The sequence below is a fragment of the Lampetra planeri genome, chromosome 28 (assembly GCF_965212315.1).
Source record: "Lampetra planeri chromosome 28, kcLamPlan1.2.h2, whole genome shotgun sequence".
Taxonomy (NCBI): domain Eukaryota; kingdom Metazoa; phylum Chordata; class Hyperoartia; order Petromyzontiformes; family Petromyzontidae; genus Lampetra; species Lampetra planeri.
Window position 1 is genome coordinate 5,667,902 of NC_136134.1, and position 22,768 is coordinate 5,690,669.

General features: G+C 43.9%; 1 protein-coding gene across 6 annotated transcripts; it reads right to left on the minus strand.

The window, feature by feature from the left end:
- Positions 1–7,184: 7,184 nt before the first annotated feature.
- LOC144728362 (uncharacterized) lies at positions 7,185–21,290 on the minus strand. 6 transcript variants are annotated; one of them, XM_078607747.1, is made up of 14 exons: positions 20,782–21,213; positions 18,158–18,221; positions 16,637–16,698; positions 15,997–16,040; positions 14,709–14,768; positions 14,112–14,154; positions 12,825–13,223; positions 12,396–12,443; positions 11,885–11,929; positions 11,063–11,110; positions 9,967–10,066; positions 9,169–9,280; positions 8,390–8,489; positions 7,185–7,547 (listed from the first exon to the last, which is right to left on the minus strand). In XM_078607747.1, the coding sequence occupies exons 1-14, from the start codon at positions 21,129–21,131 to the stop codon at positions 7,328–7,330; spliced, it is 1,695 nt and encodes a 564-aa protein (XP_078463873.1). In that variant the 5' UTR covers positions 21,132–21,213; the 3' UTR covers positions 7,185–7,327. The 6 variants fall into 6 exon arrangements, with proteins under 6 accessions (XP_078463873.1, XP_078463871.1, XP_078463872.1 ...); XM_078607745.1 differs by having other exon boundaries at positions 14,709–14,771; XM_078607746.1 differs by having other exon boundaries at positions 15,997–16,043.
- Between the last annotated feature and the right edge of the window lie 1,478 nt (positions 21,291–22,768).

Here is a 22,768-nt window from a genome sequence, read left to right on the forward strand (position 1 = left end):
GTCAAACTGACACTTTTTTGCTCATTGGCCGTGTCGGGTGGTGGAGGGTTACGACACATTTATAAATAACGCGATATAACCCATACCTCGGTATACGACCGCTTTGAAATACGTCGAATTTGGTATACGTCGTGTTTTAACGAGAAAAAAATGTCTTGGGATACGTCTTGCTTGGGATACGACACGCTTGCTTGGGATACGACGTCTTGCTTGGGATACGAGGCGCTTGCTAGAACTTGCATGGGTCGGGATGAGTCACCGCGTAGACCACGTTCACAACTCCTCCCCTTCCTCACCACCATCCTCGTAGGCTATCAACTCCTCTCAGCAGGGTAAAGTGACGTTAATTTTTTAAAATAAAATTTTAATTTATTTAAGCATTTATTTTAACTTATGTATGCATTTTAGTAATAAGTAGTCTCAATTATTTATACAACCCCATTAATGTATAATATGCCATATAAAATATCATTTCTTATACTCTGGAACTGATTATTTCCTTTCCCTTTATTTATGGGAAAAATGTTTGGTATACGTCATTTTCGGTATAAGTCCTCCTACCTTCTGGAACGAATTAACGATGTATACCAAGGTACCACTGTATTAGCACGGTTGGCTCCGTACGATACGAGAGAAGTTCACCATACGTCATTTTTGGAACACGTTTCTTTCCTCAACCACAGTGGAGTCGCATTGTTAGTCTTTTATAATGACTATGCTATTGTATTCCCCCCAAGACAGATACATAAATACTTGCACACAGTCATATAAAGTTCACATTGTATTTTTAATGTAAAAAAAATACCATACAGTGTCAGTCGTGATATTTCAATATACTCGCATAGGTATAAACAGATGGTAAAATTATCAAGTGTCTAGTGCTAATACTAACAATAAGACAGTTTTATACAAATATGTTAAATCCAGAACTACTGGCTGAGAACCTAAAACAAATCTTCAACATAATTTCAAATGTCATCATATGTACACTTGCAAAAGTGCACCTTAGTAACAAACACTGCATTTTATATTACACAAAAACAGCATTCAGTCAAAAAAACCTGGGAACAATTCTACGATTTTAAAGTTAGTAGGCTGAAATGCAATTCATGATTACTGCCCAAATAGCATGCCCATTACAATCCAAGAACAAATACATTTTTGTATGAGCATGGCAGCACCTACAGTTATCACTGAGGGATATCTTCTGGATAAACCCTAGTTGGCTCGCCTCCCAACCTCCTCCTATGCATGTGAGAGTGGTGGGATTGGCAAGGACAATACATCTTTCTTTGTAGTTGCAAGCGGAGGATCTTCTTTCGGATTGAGAGGCAAAGGAGGTGGCACTCACTGGAGCTGGTTATAGTCGTGCAACCACGTAGTTACGAGTTTAGGAATTGGGTACATGTTTCTCTTCGGATATAATCGAGTGAAGCTGTATCCCAAGTTCGCACGTAAACTACTGTGTATTATGTTTAATTTGTATTATTTTATTATTTCCCTTCTACGTGACTTTACCGAAAGAACCAAGAAGATGAATCCCTGCAGTCACGAAAGCTTTAAATCGAAATTTTACTGTGTATGTATTGCTGTACATGGCTTTGAACGTCAAGGAGTGTATACATCATCGCAGCTTTGCTCTCTTGCTTGGGTCAACTGCTCAACTTAGGCTTAGGCCGCTCGGTTGTTTCCAAGCCTTGGCTCAGGCTCGGATCATAAAAATGCTGAGCATGGCTGTGACAGTGCTCTGAGTTGGCTCAAGTTAAGCATGGCTTTGAGCCAGAGCCGTGACTCAGAACACAGGTACAAGTGAGCATTCTATTTGAGCCCCACCTACACGTTTAGCCATGGGAGAGGAATGGAAGATTGATCAGTTCGCTTCTTAACATATGCTGGGTGACACAGGGACATCCCTATTCGTGATTAGAGTAAGTGATTTCCAAAGCCTACAACAGTTCACTTTTATTTGTATTTATAACGTAATAATAAGTTACGTGCATAACCATCCTAGGTAATTATCGAATGAGTTAACATCCTTCTACCGTGTTATATAAACGTTTAAAAAAAAACTACAATGAACATGTAAAAGATAATAAATTAAAACTACATTTACACACCGTTTACGCGTAAATGTTGGCATGAACAGTGCAACAACAATCAACCGCCATTCGCCACTAAGTGGCGGTGACGTCGCCACGACGCTTGTGCCAGTGCACAAGCGTGAGTCCACACATAATCCTACAGATGAAAGGTAATGAACAGTCGGCCACTTTACATGAATGTTATTTAGTATTGCCAGTCATTTTTTAGCTTTGACCCCTGCATAAGTAATGTCTGGGTACATCACAGCATAAAAGGCAATACTTTAATGTAACTGCCTACTGCATCATAATTCACATATATTTACAAAGCAGGACTAGGCAGACACTGTGCAAGTTAGTTAGGGGAAGTGAACAGCCTTATTAAAAACAAAATACACTTGCAGATGAATGTTTTTCAAATAAAAAATGTTTTTCAAATAGGGAATGTTTAGAAGATATGCGAATTAATTATTTCATTGTGGACCTCCTATGATGTGAAACATCGTTCTCATAATGAGGCTGTCAATGTGAGGACTGACGTCGACAGAATTGGTCTTTGTTATTGCGGAATGGTATGAATGGTGTGCATGATGTTATTAGAAGGTAGAGCATACGGTTATAGTCTGACCTTGTGGGGAAGGGTAAGAAAAAGTTTTCCTCTGACAATGATGGAAAGCAAGCGTTGACGGTGACATTCTTGTAAATGTATGGCGTAGTATTTTTTTTAAAATATTGACGTGGTAGGTATCAATTCCTAAAAGTTAGTCTCAAGAATTAAAGTTTCAAATCCAGTCCTGGAAGCCTGGTTTTAAATCCAAAAACATGAATTGTATTTCGTTAGCATCAGGAAACTCTCCACACATTATGACAGTGGTTCTTAACTTTGACTGCAGCCTTGCTCCCCTTTAGTTCTCCATCGTAAAAAAATGTTCGTTAATAAATACTTTGGTTTGATGAAACAAAGTAGCTGTACTTACGTGCCCGCGATTAATTTGTTTTTCTATGGTTTACCTTCTTAAAAAATCTAGCCATGTCTCGCATCCCCAGAAAGGGCATCTCGGACCCCCAGGGGGTGCGTGCACCCCAGGTTTAGAAGAACCACTGCATTAGGAGAAATGTGCGACAGTTGCAATACAATGGAACATACTATTTATCAGTGCTAAGTTTATCTGGCACTAGACCATCGATTTAATGGTCAGGGAAAACTATTTAATCCGGCTTCTGGGCAGAAAATACAAACGGATGTTATGACCTGTTGATGAGTAAGTTGAATTGTAGATAAACCTTAAAAACAATAATGCCCAGTGTCAACATGAGCTGATGTAATGGCAAACAAAAGGAGGGGAGATACCCAAGTTTGTTCAAGTATTGTTGGCTTGTCACTTGTTTTGTATCCTGGACATTGTTTGGGGGTTGGGTAATTAAATTCTCAAAATCGTAACACCGGAAGCAACAGGAGACCTTCACCATTCTTGCCCGATAAAGCTGATTGTAATTATCAGCAAAACGTCGTACTCAAATTTTTAAATGCTGTTGATTCTATCTTCAACACACTGGTGGGCTAAAGAAGTGAATTATTTTGTCCTTTGAAAAACGTGACATTTTTTTACTGTTTGGCCGTGTCGGGTGGTGGAGGGTTACGACACATTTATAAATAACGCGATCCAACCCCAAAAACCTTGATTATGACCTGCAGTCCTATGAGGTTGCTCTAGAGCTACCCAGTTTCATCAACGAACTGACCACTTCACAAATATTATTCTGATTGTGACAGTATAGTCAGGGTGGTTTAATAACCAGCAGTGTTTACTAATATTGATATTATGGGGGTACTCTTATGGCAAGACTACCTTGTACAAATTTCATACATTTCAACCACTGTCCTAGTGCCTTTATCTGTGTGCCTGGATCCTTTATAAGATTGTACTCTTACATCAATGTGGTAATCATGATGAAATCATGTATACGTTTATAAATATTCATGTTGTATTCCCAATTTAAACAGCTAGGACTCCCAAGTACCTATACGTGTCACACGTAGCAGGTTGTACTTTGTTCTTCCCACCACTTGAGATTCTGGGCGACACCTATTTTTATTTTTCATCGACGTGACTTTACCGAAAGAACCAAAAATCTAGAACTTCCATTTAAGTTGGCAAATGCAACCGTTCCCACCAGCTACTGAGAATGAACCATTATTTCAGAAGAGGCTGACCACAATCAACATTTTACAGACAAATCGGCACTAAAACGCAAAACATGCACAACGATCGAAGCCGTACATATTCTGCACTGGAATACGACAAAATGAAATCTGCACACATAAATTATATACACATTTCTTTTTATGTACACAAAACATGTCTGTATACTTAACTATACACAACTAGCTTTTTTGCCCGTCCAAGGACGGGTGGATATTGCAGTAAATATTAAATATTCAATAGGAAAATTGTTCAGCTCATAATTATTGAGGGGGGGGGGGGGGGGTGCCCCATGTGGAGTGACGACACCCATTAATGGTTATTGTGGATGGGGTGCAGTATGTGGAGTGACATAATTAAGATACACCTTGAAATTCTTGGTCAGGCCCTCAGTCACTGTGTTATAGTGATGCCACTTCAATGATGGTATTGTGTTTTAAAATGAATGCAGTACAGGAAGACCATGACATGGGCACCACTAAGATCCTGTTTTTGAATGAGTTTCAGCTACCCGTGATCTCAACCTGGCATTTACTGTCATGAGCAATGGCGGAGTCAGGATTTTCAGGTCGGGAGGGCAACCCCTCCAGCAATGAAAAATGATAGAGGAGTTGTTAGAAAGTAAGGACTTGTCCCTTGTTTTTTATTCGACGCGTGCGTGGCGATGGCGCAGCCATCGATCGAGGGTCGAATTAGAACCGTGTGTGATCGGCATCGCGCTCGCTGAAGGTGAATGCCTTCAGGGAAGTCGTGTACTGTATACGCAACTGCGCACAATTCTGTGAGTCGCTTATAACTGCTTTGCTGTTACTTATTGATAATTACGGACTCAGACTATTGTCCTATCATCTCATAGAGTTCCTGGCACGTAATAATATGCTACACAGTGGCAGTGGGGGTCACAAAATGCCGATTTATTACTAAAAAACCCCAATGATCCGATCGAAATTGGGGATTTCGATCGAATCATTGGGGGGGGGGCACGTGCCACCCCACCCCCCCCCCCCACTGGCTCCGCCAGTGGTCATGAGTTGATGGTCTCAGATGGGTTACCAATGACTGCACAAAAAACATTGTATTACATTGATTGTTCCTTTAATTTTGTTTAATTCAGCTCTTGAGAATTAAACAAAACCGGACTGGCATGTGATGAACACTGTAGTGTATATAAACAGTATCGTGTTAGTGTAGTTACAAAGCAGCCTATTGAAATGCCCATCTCTTGTTAAAGCTGATAGAACAATGATAATTAATTAGTAAATTATACAACAGCAGAAGCAGTACACGGGGGGGGGGGGGGGGACGTAGTGACATCACTCGACGATGCGCTTGATCGCAATATTCAAGTATCAGACACACCGCCTATGTAACTAGGCATGTAAATACTGTACGCACCGAGTAATCGATTTAAACCGATATTTGAAATAAATGTTTTCCATTGTGTTCGCGAGAGTTGGTTATTTATGGTTCATGAAAATTGCGTGAAATTGGAGGTGACAAAAACTGTACAAATAATGCATCAAAAAATGAGAAAATATAAATAACAGTAAGAATGAAATGCACTGCAACTCCAACTTGTGACAATTCATAAAATAGCCGAGGTGTGGGGTGGGGTTCATTGTTACTTGACGGATCTGTTGTCTTCATTTAAAATGGGTTCACATACCTTCGCTTGAGTTGACATATAAAAAAATATGTACATTACAGACATGCAAACGCACGTACAAATAGAGTCAAAGATCCTGCATTATAGCTTACAGTGAGGGAAAAAAGTATTTTATCCCCTGCTGATTTTGTACATTTGCCCACTGACAAAGAAATGATCAGACTATAATTTTAATGGAAGGTTTATTTGAATACTTATTTCCCTCATTAACATGCAAATCAATTTATAACATTTTTGACATGCGTTTTTCTGGATTTTTTTGTTGTTATTCTCTCTCTCACTGTTCAAATAAACCTACCATTAAAATTATAGACTGATAATTTCTTTGTCAGTGGGCAAACGTACAAAATCAGCAGGGGATCAAATACTTTTTTCCTTCACTGTACTTCTGAGCCAAGTGCTGGTGTGGCCTAACATTCGTGATTTGCTTACCTTTTCTATACTTTTGTATTGTTTATTGTTGTAACATTCTGACCCGCCCCTACTGGACATAAGTAAAACAAAGAGCTTCATAGCTCATCAGATTCCTCCAGTCTAGATATTCTGATTTTGAAAAAAAAATAATCTGATGTTTACAGACCTCAGCAAGTACTCGTTTGACGCTCAGATTGATTAAAGGGTGGCCCAAAACAAGTTTTGATATTGTTTGCTACTGATGTCAGCTGTGGCCGGGAGTCAAAATTGCCTGGTTCATAGCTCAGTGCACTAAACCACTGTAAATACCGCTGCCCCCATATACACTCGTGTACATATGTAGAGGAGTAAAATATGGATGTGACGTCAGGTGTGCCGTTCAGTGCGATGACGTCACGTCTCCTAGGGTACTTAAGGGATACCCCGTGACGTAAGCGTGGTCACTGTGGGAACGGGTAGAGTAAGCAGGGTGAAGAGGGAACCAGGGGTAGAGAGAGGGATCGAATAGGGAGTCTGGGGAGAAGCCGGTGGTAGCCGTAGAGGTGCTTCTCTCTCCGCTCGGTGGAGTCGGCAGAGTCCACGATCCGACACGAGAGATCGGAGCTAGCCGGCAGGGACCCGGACTCAGAGTAGGACCCCTAGCCCCTGGGAGTTGTGTACCCTGCTGTGTAATATTGATAAGCTTTAATAATCCTGGCGAAAGCCCTTAACTTACCTCCGTCTTCGAGTACGTCTGTCGGAACTTCTCTACACATACACAAAGACACATCCAATTGGTTTTACAGCAACGTATTAGTAAGAAGTCTATGTGGTGTACGTCGAGTCCACAACTCACTCCTATACCATCCCACCGGATGTCGTCGTTGGCGGATCCAGAGTTTGCTGGATGCCAAAAGCAGAATTCGTCCTCGGCCAGCTTGCGAATCTTACTTGTTCGAAATGCAAGACGGCGCAAAGTCCCGTCAGCAAGCGTGTGGCTGCACCGGCGCCGTCTCGGGGTACGGGTTGCCCGGCTCCCGGTCGGGGTGACTTTTGAGCTGGTGGCATCGGAGGTTGTCGCTCTTCTCGAATCGCTTGCCGCAGAGGTCGCACGCGAAGGAGAAACTCAGCTCGATGTTGTGTTTGCGCATGTGCCAGTTGAGCGACGCCTTCTGCCGGCAGCGGTACCCGCACAGCTCGCACCTTTGAAAACGCGCGCGTATTTGGGAAGGCAAAAAATATGTAAAAATGTATTCACGCTGTCCAATGCCCATAGCCAAGATGAACGCAGAACGTCTCGCAACGTATGAAACGTAAGGGGATGGTGGTGTTGGCAGTTCACGGATGCACAAGAATGGCCTGAAAAGAAATACTCACGACTCATGAGGCTTCAAACTGATATTAACACTTGGCTAACATTTTGATGAAATTTTCATTCACAGCAGAAAAGTTTACTTAATGTATATTTTTCTATTGATCGTGGAAAGGTATTATCAGTCTATCCATAATGTCGAACAGTCTTTGTCATGCCGTTTGAATGTCACAATACAATGCTTAGTTTTGGAAGTTCATGTCAATTGAACACATACTGCAGTCACTTCTCTATCAGCACATCTAAATTTATGCATATATAAATGTTAATCTGTTCACCACTAGGATATTGGACAAAAGTGTAAACTTGCATAAAATATTTAATTTGACATAATTCTAATTACGAGAATATTATGTAAAATATTCATCATTGAGCCGTACAACTTCAGATTAATACGATACCTTTGTAAAATGTGTTTTTCGAAAATACAAAACTAAACACAACAAATGCTTTTAATAAAACTAAATTAAAGTGTACTGATTAATAAATAAAAATGAGATTAATATAAACAATTGCATTTCTTAAACTGTTTTGTATTAAAACAAAGCATCTCAGAATAACCGTTCCAATCCACCGGCATCTCTAATGATCCTGAAATATAATAAACCACATGGCACCTGCACACACGATAATAAATATGATCTCAAAGGAACATCTGTGATGAAGTACTCACTGCAGGGGCTTTTCTCCCGTGTGGATCCTCAGATGGATGAGTAGATTCTTCTTGGATTTAAATGAAGCTCCGCACGTCTCACAGACAAAATTCCTCTCGTCTGTAAACAATCGCAGTACAAGGAAACAATTTTAATTTACAAAGAATCTAAATGGACATGCGTCTCAAGACACTGATTGCAAAGAAAAACGTTGTAGAATAGAATACATGTTGCTGCACCACCCTCTGCTGTTCACTATGCAGTGCTTGTACAAGTGTTCATCGAACCTGATCATTTGAACTCTGCACCCTACTCTTAACCCCAGCCCTGACCAGTAGCTTGTACATATGGCCAAAACTTATGGGACTTTTCACAAGCACTTTATGACAACGGAAACAACTCAAAAGGCATGACGCATTTCCAATTGCAACAAACTCAACTATTTTGTTTACAAGGTAAAGCCTATTGAGCTATTATCCCTTTCACAGAGGAGACCTGGCCTCACATGATAGCTTATCGAAGTGGCTTATCATACGTGGGAATATATAGTCGCGGCCAAATAATCTAAACACACGTTTCTAATGTGGAGGGCCAAACCAGAGGAACCCGGAGGAAAATCCACACGACCCACGGGGGAAAAACATACAACCTCCAAATATACAAGCATCGTCGTCAGGGCTGGGATCAAACCCACAACCTCGTGCATACCAGGCGAGGGGGGGGGGGGGTTAACATCTCCTCGCCACAACGGTGCTCACAAGAGACGAGAGAGAAGCGTGACACGTTCTGTGTCGCTCACCCGAGTGGAGAAGCTGGTGCTTCTTGAGGTGGCGAGGCAGAACAAAGCGCTTGCCGCAGCCCTGCATGCCGCACACCAGCTTGCGGTCGCCGTGCACAGCCTTCACGTGGTTCTGCGCAAGTGACATGGACAAGGCCGAGTAAATGTTACGCGACATCCGAAGCGGCCGCGGTAAAAAAAAGGTCGGTACTTCGAAAAACACGAGCACGTTACGTACTTTTACCTTTGTACATATTTAAATCAAAAGCAAATTTTTATTTTTTTGACTGGGTAAGGATCACTCGAGCAATGTAGCTCTTTTTCAGAAGCGACTTGGCCACAAATAATATCTCAATTAAGTGGCTCATCATGTGCAAATTTATAGCAGCCAAATACTCGAAACGCACGTTTCTAAATGTGGAGGGACAAACCGGAGGACACGGAGAAAAATCCACACGACCACGGGGAAAACACGCAAACTCCAAATATACAGCAGGCGTCAGGGTCGCGATTGAACCCACAACCTCCTGTATACCAGGCGAGGTAGTTAACATCTCGCCACCATGGCACCGCCAAGGGGTGATTTGTCCTTATCCTATCCCCCATATGCAAAGTAACACCAAAGCCTTTTGCCAATCCACTGCTGGACGCGGCGTGGCGGTTGTGGGGATTATTTGACCAGTCTTCACCACGCTGATCAGTATGGGTTGTAAGCGGGGAGCTTAGATGTAGCAGGAAACTACAGTTCAAAGGATTTTGCTTCAATGCCCACTGCTGCCCGCACCACCATAGCCCCGCAAAGCAAAGTACAGCACGTACTGTCAGGTACTCCTTGACACGGTAGACTTTCTCGCAGCCAAGCTGCGTGCAGTGGTAGAGGACAGGTAGCCCATCAGCGTCCATCTGCTTGGTTTTCCTCCTGTGCATGGGACACGTGTTGCTCCAGTAAGGCTCGACGCACCTCCGATTAGCACGGTTGAATACGTACGGTGGCTACGTACATCAACACCACTCGCAGTCCCAATGGCCACAGCTGACTCCGTTGGGACACTGCACATATTGCATTACTCAGCATCAGTCTAAGCTGCTATTTCTTCACTCTGAACAAGGGCCAGCATCAGAAATATTTGTCACATGAATGAACCAGTATAGTATTCAATCAGTTTAGCAGTCCATTTGTGAGTGTGGTGTTCAATTATACTTTGGCATTTCTGATGTTGCAATCAGATTTCACACTCTCATTATGCAATCGGACGCTTTTATGGATTCAAATTGTATCGTATTTCCATAACGTCAACATTTTTTTTAACAGATTGTAAATACTGCAAATTAAATCAATCTAGTGCTTTATGTTTTTACGTTTTTTAATTACGTCTTGCACATTCATTTTGTTCATTACATTGCGTGATACATAACGTCCAAAAATGACACTTGCTAAAATGGTCTCAATACCAATCAGGCATGTTGGTCTATTCTGCAGAATGACATAGTTGAACTCTGATGTCTATTCTACAGCTGACAGTGTCCTTCATAAAGCTATTGAGTGTGAATACCACAAGGTTGGACTTAAACCGAATGAACGCTTGCCATTTGTTGATTTAATGGCAAGTAAAGTCAACAAGAGGCTATCCAGTGGTGTAATTCACTATTTGGGGAAAATGTGGTACGATGCTCTGAATGGTTAACTTTTTAAATTTGAAAGCTATGGGATCATATTAATTATTACTCCTATCATATACTGGTGACATATTTTGTGATAATATAAAATATGTCACTATGTCTTCGAGTGTAAATACCACCGTGAATTCATGGATTTGATTGGCCTGCCACCTAGAGGATGATGAGAATTAAGTAATATCCAGCCCAAAAGACTGCAAATCCAGAAAGGCTCCATAAAAACAAACTCCCAACACACCTTACTTTACGGGTCGTAGGCTCCATTGGGTCTTTCTTCTGATACTTCCTGTTGAGAAGAAACAGGAAAACAATAATATAAGAAAAGGGTTTTTCCCTTTTTTCTGGCAACAAAACTGAAACCTTTTGACGAGGAATCATGTCTGCATTAACCACAATACTTTTGGTCAAAATGCAAACAAAATACACACTGATAATATATTGCCATTGTCCTTGAAACTGATCGGCTTTCTTTTGAGCCTCGCCTCAACTGGTGCTAGACCAGAGGACGCCAAAAGGCGTATAGCTCATAGACAATGCACTATCAAAGTAATGAGGGCTCGGGGTAAGCATCTACATCATTACTGGCAAAGGAGGTCTAATGATGTAGATTCTTACCCCGAGCCCTCAATACTATGGAGGTTGAACTTCTTTGGTACCGTACAAAGCCAGGTGTGCGGTGGAAGGACAACAAACTAAATACAAAAAGCAGTTCTGATACACGATAACTCTATTTGTATTTTTGACCCATCCTGTGTTTATATTTTTTTGTATAATAATGAAAACGGCCTCTTCACGACATGCCAGTAGTGGTAGTTATTCGAGCACATTTTGGCACGCTGGAGTGTGGGAGCAGAGAAACAGCCAAACATTGGATTTTACTGCACTGCTCCTCTCTCCCGCCGACAACATAGCTCTGCAGCCTATAGCAACCTGTTATTGATTTCGGTTGTCCATCCTACCACGATCTAGGCTCAACCCTGCTTGGCTTCTGAGATTTGACGCAATAGGGTGGATCCTAGATTACTTGGTCACAGGACATGATTTGTAGGAGAGGATTTACCTTTTCTTTGGTTTGTCATCATCTCCAATGTCCTTGGCACCTTTCCTGAAAAAAAGCGCACGTTTTTCTTCGACGAGCTTAACATTCCACTTATATTGGGTTAAATCTTGACTTAAAGCTTTCGTGACTGCAGGAATTCATATTCTTCGGGTCTTTCGGTAAAGCCACGTAGATAGAAAATAATAATAAAAATATCACGACGTTTCGATCACAACACAAGCAATCGTCATCTTGTGTTGCGATCGAAACGTCGTGATGTTTTTATTATTTTTTCTATCTACGTGGCTTTACCGAAAGACCCAAATAATATTATATTGGGTTGTTCAGTCATTAACGTTGTGGATCGATGACGAATTTCCTGCTTACCCACCGAGCGCCTCCATCCATGGCGCATTCACAAATATCAGGGATCTGCCACTTGTGCTTCAAATCTTAGTTCGTGTGAACGAAAAATTACCAGCTGGTGCCATGCGTTGTGCAGGTGCAAGCATTGACACTTCACACAACACACCGTGTTTTTGCAGGGGTGTTCTGCCCCGGCTTCTTGCCTTCCTTGTCACTGCAGGCGCATGCACAAAGGTGTACAAAAGCACATAATGTGGACTGGCATCAGGGATTGACTCCTTGAATCATAGGTTCTAACCGTTAAACAAAGGACGGTTACTGCATCGCGCGCTTTCAGATGCGCTTCTGCAGCCGTCTGGAATGCTGTTACTTCCGCATATTAGGAAGCCACTGGAGATATGCACTTTTAAATCTAGATTGAAAACTAATTAGATTGTTGTCCTTCCCCCACACCTCTGATTAGCACAGTTGGCTACGTACCATGCAGATTGTGAGGATTGTTTCAACCGAACCTCACCACACTGGTCAGCGCAGGCATATGAGGAGCGGTCAGTGTGGGTGTATGACGAGCGTTCACCGAGTGTAAGCGACTCACTAATCGGAATCCGATTCAACGGAACTGCCGCTCCCACACTCGCCACACGCTCCGACTTCCTCCTCGGCGTTGTCGTCGCTGCCGCCAAAGTCGTACGCGTCCCGCGGCGTGTCCTTCACGACGGCGGCCGCATTGGCCGTCCCATCCGCCTCCCTGCCATCGTCGTCTTCTACGTCATTATCCTCTGCCTCGTCATCGTCTCGGTTGCTGCTGCTGCTGCTGCTGTTGCTGCTGCCACTACCGCTGCTCTTGCCTTCATCTGCCGCCACGTCTTCCTCCGCCGAATGCTTCGATTGGTTCTCTTTTTCCGCTGCTGCTGCTGCTGCTGCTACTGCCTCGTTTTCATCCTCGTGTTCTTCGGCGACTTCGTCACCTTCTGCTTCTTCGCTCTCATCACCGCTGCAGGCGCGCACACAGAGGGGAGTCGCGTGTCACCGGGCACAGATGTTACATCATTACCAACAGGAGGCGTTTTGTGTTTAAATACGTAAAACAATACACTGTTGCTTTTACACTACGAGACCTCCTTTACCAGTGGCAAAATATAGTGATAGGTTTTAACCCTTTCAACTGGTACAAAAACTGACACCTTTAAACAAGGCATCATGTTTGCAATAACCACAACACAAGCAGTCAAAATGCAAACAAAAAGAAACAACTCTGATAATGATATGCACTGTCCTTGAAGTTGATCATTATCAGAGTTGTTTCTTTTTCGATTTAAAGCTTTCGTGACTGCAGGGATTCATCTTCTTGGTTCTTTCGGTAAAGTCACGTAGAAGGGAAGTAATACAATAATAAAAACAAAACATAATAAAATAATTCTCACAATGATGAGCGGTCACCGAGTGTGAGAATTATTTTATTATGTTTTGTTTTTATTATTTTATTACTTCCCTTCTACGTGACTTTACTGAAAGAACCAAGAAGTTGTTTCTTTTTGTTTGCATTTTGACTGCTTGCGTTGTGGTTATTGCAAACATGATGCCTTGTATAAAGGTGTCAGTTTTTGTACCAGTTGAAAGGGTAAAAATGTATCACTCACAATACACTGTTGGTTAGCTCAAGTGTTGGTTTCAAAGTGTTGCCAAAGTTATACGAATGATGTAATTCCCCCGAGGGTTGTAACAATTTATCCCCTCTGTGTTTGAATGAAGAATCACTATTCGGGATCACAATCTGATTCACTACTTGATTTGCTTTGTGCCCCCGTGGTGTGCACACAATTGATTGATATGATAACACAGTCGCAAAAGTTTCCTTGAATATATATTGCAGTGTACACACCTGTCGTCATCATCTTCCTTGTAATTTTTACTTGTGGCGCACTCTGCGGAGATGAACAGCAAAGCGTGATCAATCGCAACACTCAAACAATCGGACACACAACACTGGTCAACACACTTTTTCTGGCATAAGGTATGCCAACGGGTTTAAGGTAATTTTGGGGTGCTGATTCCAAATCTGGCATCAGTTTTTGTCTATCACATCAGGTTTTTGAGATATGAAATATTGCATTTTCAATAAAAACTGCAGAAGAAAATTATGAAATAAATGTGGATATCTACATAAAATGTTATTATAAACACACTATCCTAAAAATACAGCACCATATTTTAACACTAAAGCAGTCACTGACTCGCAACAACTTGCAATCATAAGTGACAGAGTTAATTTCGGGTAAAATCAATGAAAATTGGGTATGCCGATAGCATAAAAATGAGATGTGATAGAGCAAATCTGAGATCAGATTTGGAATCAGCACCCTGAAATTAGTCTAAAACAGCTGCAAAAGTCCAGGCCAGAAAAAAAAAAATTTTGTTGTTGACCAGTGCAATATTCTTCACCAAGCTGACCTGGACCCAGTGTATTCATGTCACTCACCCCTTCTAGTGGAGCGAGATGAGCCTGGCTTCCCCCCCACAACTTTCTGCCAATCATGTTCTTCTGATGCACAATGCACCCAGTGGACCCCGCATGTAGCAAGGTGAAGAGAATAAAAGAGATTACGATAAAACTTTATGGTACGACAACGCAAAACACAAACTGCTCTCATTTTGCAGATTGTGTGTGGTGGGCCGTCCAAACACGAGTTTGAAGCTTCGTTAATGAGTAACTATATTTTAGATTTGAAGCTTTCGTGACTGCATGGATTCATATTCTTAGGTTTTTTCGGTAAAGTCACGTAGGAGACTTGTGTTGCCTCCGAAACGTCGTGATCTTTATTTTATTTTTATTAATTTTGATGTTTTACCTACGTGACTTTACCGAAAAAACCTAAGAATATAACTATATTTTATCATGACCATTTGCATATTTTTTTTTATTAAAACGGGTTTTAGCCTTTTGTCTCCAATTCATGCCAACCGTTGTACCAGTGTCATGTCACGAGCCAAAGAATCCCTTCGGAAATGTCAGAAACGTGCCCTGTATCGAGGACGGGCTGGCGGAGAATTTTACAGGACTACCCGCAGAATCTTCCAACTCGCTGCACTTGTAAATCAGTTTAATCAATGGGCAGCTGCCTGGGTTGGAACTCAGGTTCACGGTAGTGTCGGCTCTGAGCTTGCCAACCTTTGATCCACCGACCTCTGAACAGCTTACGTTTAAATGTGCCGTCAACCACACAAGCTGAGCCTTAGCTTTCATATTCCAATAGCAAAGTCAACAAAAAATATTGACACTGTGAAGCATTTGGATCAGGAATCACTAAGATTAAGAATTTTCATTTTTAGCACCTGTTACCCAAGGGCTCCCTCACAAAAAGACAGCGATTCTAACTTAGAACATGATTATAACTTAACAAGATAATCATTCACAATGAACATGTGGATGATGCGTCAGTTCAATGTTTTACGTGTTGAATGTGATGGATTCCACATTATCTCTGTGGCCGCTAGAGGTTGCTACATTCACCACAAGTGGAAAAAAGTAACGGATTCTGGATTAAAATCTCAACGCTGATTCATCAAATCACCAGGGGGTGGTCAGGTGACACGGCCCTACTTCACAACTATTAATGGTTCTTCGTGGCGCTTAGTTATGGGCCAACCTTTGCACGTGGGGATATTTTATCGCTGGCTGATGCTTCAATTAAATTTTCTTTCTAAAAAAAGATTAAATCTACACACGTTAAACGGACCACTGGAGAGTGTTGCATGTACACATTTACCTTTAAACACTGGCCTGATGTCCGATCCGTTCTGCTTTCTGGTCCTGCTGGGCAGTGGCAGACGGGTAATAATTAGTGCGAGTATTTAGGCCTGGTGTTGGTACACCATGATGATATGTTGGCTCAAGCTAACATTAATACCGTAGGGGCAACGGGTACAACCATTATATAAACGGAGTGGTAGCTCCTGCAATCTCTCATTTACTTGATACAGCTGTCGTGGCTGTGACGGTTCCACCTGAAGACGGAAGCTTGTGTTGCCTCCGAAACGTTATTTAACTTTTATTAATTTTAATGTTTTACCTACGTGACTTTACCGAAAAACCTAAGAATATGAATCCTTGCAGTCACGAAAGCTTCAAATCTAGAATTAAGAGCTGCATTTTTGTTGGAATATCACTGTTATCTTCTTGGTTCTTTCGGTAAAGTCATGTAGAATAGAACTTCACGTAGAATGGACTTTACCGAAAGAACCAAGAAGATGAATCCCTGCAGTCACGAAAGCTTTAAATCGAAATATCACTGTTATGTTGACGCACAACGTATGTTCTATACCCGGAAAGATGGAATTTGTTTAAACTATTTATAATACATGAATGTACCAAATGTTATGGTCAGGAGGTGAGGCTGCAACACTTACCCACTTTCACGCAATTTTTCAGCAGAAGATTCACTCTTAATGCGAGTTTGACTTGCTTTGTTCTACAACATAAATAATATACATTTATTTTGACGTGATACAATTAACTTAAATGTTGCATTCAACAACATACATTGTACAATTAACACTTCGACAGTCTCTATCAAGCACATTTTGCCTGTCGTTTATATCAATATAATTTGTCCACAATGACCAGTCACTGAATAATCCACGCAGGCTATTAAACTCTTCGCTATAGCATGTTATCGTTTGTGATAAGCCATGACCATAATCAAATTATAAGATTGGCTGGGAGGTCTTATGTGCCTATTTAAAAAGGGAAAGCCGATGCTCCCGTATTCTCAAGGTGGCATTGCCGAACTACAGAAGGATCGCTTACAGGGCTGGCATGCCACTGCTTGTTGCATTGGGAAATACATTCCTGCGGAGGGAGCTGGTAGGAACGTTGGGCTGCTCGGTCAATGGCCAGGGTCAACGGCGGCGTGGTGTATTCCACAAATATGTCCGACTGTGAGGGCAGGCACAAGCCGGCATGAGTAGGTTAAATGTTGAGTTTTATAAGGGCACCACGGGGTGACCAGCCCCTCCCCTCACCACCCACCCAGCCCCACCCAGCCCCACCCCACCCAGCCCCTCCCCACCCAGCCCCACCCTCCCCACCCAGCCCCTCCCTCCCCACCCAGCCCCTCCCTCCCCACCCAGCCCCTCCCTGCACGACGGACACAATGATCTCCTGTGGGCTGGTGTAACCAGGAGGTTCCTACCAGCATAAAGTTAACTCTTAAACATTAACCATGGCGAAACATTTTCACGACAGGTAAGGTAAACACAGGATCCAGTTATTACCATGAAGTGCCTACTAAGGAAGAGGAGTATGAAGAGGTGGATGCTTGTAATTACACCGACGGAAAGAGCATAATACAGTAAAACCTTGGATTGCGAGTAACTTGGTCTGCGAGTGTTTTGCAAGACGAGCAAAAATTGTAAATACATTTTAACTTGATAAACGAGCGAGGTCTTGCAATGAGTATTGTAGTACGTACAGTATACGCTTTGTCTGCCGAGCGTCACGTGATCACAACTGAGCCGATGGTTCTTATCTCTCTCTCGCTGCGGGATTGTGGGTAATCATCTCCCATGCTCGGACCTCGGTCGGCGTGCCTCACTCGTATAGTCAACATCCGTGCGAGCGTATACTGTTTACTACAGTGTTGTGACCACGTGTGTGTGAAGCGTAAAGCATTTTTTTTATTTAAAGGATTGGAAGGAAAACTCCTCAATAAGGGAACATGCCCTGGAGAACATCCACCTTGGAGATGGAGCAATGAAATTAGGTCGAGCAGGTGCAGGATAGCTTGTATAATCACGGGACCGTGAGTGATAGCAACCGCTTGGGGGAGGCCGTCAATCAGCAGTGTGGACTGATCACGGCCGATGTTGAAGGTATTTCAAACAGCCGTGTCACAAGTGCAACGTGAACTTTAAGCAGGCCCGACTCACCTTCGATAATCTGTCTGGCTTCACGCTCAAGGTATTCGCAACAGACGCAGCAGCCGCAGTTATGCTGCAAGAAAATGTAGATCACAAGTTAGAATGCATGCATTTCACTATACCCAGACACTTGCTTAGTAATAAATGTGTACCAATGCACAGAATTGAAATACATTAAGCTAAACGTTACATGCGTTGAATCACACGTTTTCCCCACATATTGACTTCAAGATGCACACATTGACTTCAAACTGAATTACAAAGTACAGGACCATACGGATACTTTCAATGAATTCCCCCATCTCATGGGCACCTAAAATTTTACATCCCCACAGCCACTCGACCATTTATGTAGGAAATGACTGTCGTCCAAAGCGTGTCACATTAACCAGCCCGCACCGAATACAACCTAAAGTCCTCTGTCAATCCACTGCTTGATGAAGGCTTCCCTGCACTGTCAGTCATTGCGAGGTTGTTTGATCGCATATCACCACGCTGGTCAGTGCAAGGATGACGAAAGGTGGGGTGGGGGAAGCCCATCCGTGGTAGCATGATACAACAATCGATGGATTTTTCTTCAGTTCTTTGTCGCTCACAATGTAACCGATCACTATGCGCAACCACCGGTCAGGCATGATGGGTTACCCATCAAAGCATTATCTACACTCAAACCCGCAGAGCTTCGGACATGTGAAAAGATCGGGCACATTGTTGGCGATTTGGCCACCGGCTCCGATACTCGGATCCATATCCGTTGTCTCTCTGCGGTCTCCAACAACAACCGCCGTTCACCACCAAGTGGCGGTGACGTCTCCACGGCGCTTGTGCCAGGCTTGGGTGCACTTTGAGGCCACGCTGAGTGTCGAAGGCTCGCTGGCAGGAGGTCAGACTCAGGAGCCATGGGTTGACTGAATAAGATGACTCACAGGATCTGTCACCTGTGCTCCCCACTCTGCCGACCTCGCTAAGTTTTAGCTGCCCGGCGCTCGGCTCGTTGTTGTGAGCGTCGCTCCTCTGCCCTCCGTTGTTGCCGGAGGGCGACTGCCTCCCACTCGAAGACTTTGCTGTTTTTTCCAGGATTTTTCTGTTGCGTGTAGTCACTTTAAGATGTTTCTTGTTCATGTTTTTGTTTTGTTGCGGTTGCACCCGAGTCAAGAGCCGCATGGCTCACAGGGTTATATACCTAATACATGAAATAAATGAAACTGAAAACTGCCCAGCAGCAGCAACAGCGTCCTTCACGAGCTTCCTCCACAGGGGCCGATCTTGACACCGCTGGTACCGGTCTTCGGCAAATGTCCACTCAGCTCCATATCATCCTGTAGCGAATCTGCCCATCTCTTCTCGAGCCCATGCCACCCCCAAGGAATAGAAGTCATGGGAGTCGTAAGGCAAACTTGACGACCAGCGAGGAAAACAATTGGCAGTCAAGCAGTGCGTGAAGCTCAGAGGTTCAGTAACCATGGTAGCAGCGATAAGGAGCTGACCACCTGGTAAGAGGCCGCCCATAAATGACGTCACGCGATTTTGGACGATTTTTGACCCCCCCCCCCCCATCGTCACACGGCGTCACAAAAAGTCAGACCCCCCTCAAATATGACGTCACAAAGCTCTGCCCCCCCCCAAAAATAAAACATGCTTCAAATCGCTTTAAACTATTGTCATTGTAGTGCGCATTTAATGTGGCGCTGCACTCTGATGCTGTAGGAGAAAACATTTATCAAAAAGTATATTTAATTAAGTAGAACGTGTTGTCTATATTTATTTAAAGTTGCGCATTTTGATGTGACGTCACAATTCTCAAACCCACCTCCCCTCGTCACATTGTCACAAACGTCTGTCCCCTTCCCCCCCCCCGAGGTGCGTGACGTCATTTATGGACGGCCCCTAACGCGTGATTGGAGTGATTCAGTGATTAACCGACACGGTATTAACCGGGAAGTGACTTTATACAAATTAATATTATACAAATTATACAAATTAACTCCTGGGACCTCGGATTGTGATCAGCCCCTCCAACCACACTATGAGACCTCCTTTACCAGAGGCAAAATATTTAGTAATAGGTTTGTAGCAGCTGAAAGGGTAAAAACCTATTACTATATTTTGCCACTGGTAAAGGAGGTCTCATAGTGTAAATGCTTAACCCCGAGCTCTCAATACTCTGATAGTGCGCTGTCTTTGAGTCGTACGCTTTTTGGCGTCATCTGGTCCAACACCAATGGAGACTAGGCTCTAAGAAAAGCTGTCTCGGGTGTGGACTAATCAACTTCAAGGACAGTGCATACATTATCATCATCAGAGTTGTTTCTTTTTTCTTCTTGGTTCTTTCGGTAAAGTCATAATAAAATAATACAATTTTATTACGTTTTATTTTTATTATTTTATTATCTCCCTTTTATGTTATATATAAAACATAATACAATTTTATTATTTTATTTTTATTATTTTATCTCCCTTCTACGTGACTTTACCGAAAGAGCCAAGAAGATGAATCCCTGCAGTCACGACAGCTTTAAATCGAAAAAAATTCTTTTTTGTTTGCATTTTGACTGCTTGTGTTGTGGTTATTGCAAACATGATGCCTTGTATAAAGGTGTCAGTTTCTGTACCCTCCCACCACCCCAACTCACGCATCTCCATCATCTCCACCACCATCACCACCTCCTTCGACTACTGCTTCGTCATCTCCCACCGCAGTCACCGCTGTTGCTGCACCATCACCACCACCACCAGCACCACCACCACCATCATCACCGCCCACAGCTGCCCGGTCGAGCAGAGCCAGCAGCTGCCCGGCGAAGTCCTCGTCCCGAGCGGTGCCGGCGCGCCGCTTGGCCGCGTCCCACCGCTCCTTGTGGCGCCCCACGTGGACGCTGCGTCTCTTGCGCTCCGCGTCGCGCCGCGTCCGCGCAGCGCGCCGCTCCGCCTCGCTCGCGTACACGGGCGTGCGGCCCGGGGGCCGGCCCGTGCGTCGGCCCATTGCAACAGCAACGACTCGCCACGAACTCACCAGCACCACCACCTACCACCTCACCACCACCCCAACCACCACCTCCCCACTACTACCACCTCACGACCACCACCATCTCACCACCACCACAACTCTCCACTACCACCACCCCACCCCTACCCCAACCACCTCCCCACTAGCACCACCACTTCCACCACCTCCCAACCACCACCACCTTACCCACCACCACCGCACAACCTCCCCACTACCACCACCACTTCCACCACTAGCACCACCACCTCCCCACCTCTGCACTAGCACCACCACCACACTACCACCACCACACCATCAACACCTCCCCACTACCACCACCACCTCCCCACCACCACCACCCCACTACCACCACCACACCACCACCACCACACCACCACCACCTCCCCACCACCACCACCCCAACCACCACCACCACCACCCCACTACCACCACCACACCATCAACACCTCCCCACTAGCACCACCACCTCCCCACCACCACCACGTCCCCACCACCACCACCACCACCTCCCCACTACCACCACCCCACTACTACTACCACCACCACACCATCAACACCCCCCACCACGACGGCTGCTGTACGCGTGGAGCCCCGCGCCTGCTGCGTCTCTGCACCACATGGAGGGGGGGATCTCCACTGTACTCGCTGTCTCTCCAGAGCCCTGCGACATTCGATTCCACTTGAGCAAAAGGAATCGATCGAGTCGATTCCTGGGTCGTGGTGGGATTGTGTGTCTTGAATGGATCACAGTAGAAAGCAAGTGCTTCGATGAGTTCCATTGGACTGATGGTGACAGTGATACAAGGAAGAGCCGTGCACGCTTATTAAGGTGATACCGAGCGCGGGATCGGACGGTGAGCTCGATTCGATTGATCTTGCTGAATCGATTGAGTCGATTCTTCAGAGGTGGTGGATCCGTCGGGGCAGGTGTTCGAATAGGGGTTAAGAATCGGTTCCACGATCCGGGGGTTGTGGTTAGTGTTCACGTTAATCGATAAGTTTGATTACCTATCACTAGCAAGAATGGTGGAGGGGGTCGAAGGAGCGTGTTCGATAAGCGACGTGCTGGTGGACGATTCTATTATTTCATCGTTCACCATGGAATCAGAATTCGTTGAACCGGCGGCTGGCACACGGATCGATTTATCAACTAAATGTCGAATCGATTCCCGATGAGATTCGCGACTTCGTAAATCAGCCGTGGGCTCTCCACTGCTGGATGAAGGCCTCCCCCACCACGTGTCTATGTCTCTGTCTCTCTCTGTGTGTCCCTGTCTCTTTTTTTTACGATCAGTGGAAACAAGAAGATGCTCGGTGTATTCGGCACTTTGCTTCATTCATCATTTCGTAATTTTTTTTAGAGAGTGAGAGAGTGAGCGAGAGAGTGAGCGAGAGGTGGGGGGTTTACATAAAGCAAAGTTTAAAAATTTTAATAAATAAAAATTACGAAATGATGAACGAAACAAAGTGCCGAATACACCGAGCATCTTCTTGTCTCTGTCTCTTCTCGTTGTCTTTATGTGTGTATCTAACTCTATACCTGTGCCTGCCTATGGGGCCGTCCATAAATGACGTCACGCGATTTTTGACCCCCCCCCCCTCGTCACACGGCG

Excerpts from the sequence above, each read along its gene's own strand:
- LOC144728362 (XM_078607743.1), bottom strand. The coding sequence starts at position 21,131 with ATGGGCCGACGCACGGGCCGGCCCCCGGGCCGCACGCCCGTGTACGCG. Across the intron at positions 16,699-18,157 it reads AGCCAGACAGATTATCGAAG|AACAAAGCAAGTCAAACTCG; the intron begins GTGAGTCGGGCC and ends TTTATGTTGTAG. Across the intron at positions 7,548-8,389 it reads ACGGGAGAAAAGCCCCTGCA|GTGCGAGCTGTGCGGGTACC; the intron begins GTGAGTACTTCA and ends GCGTTTTCAAAG.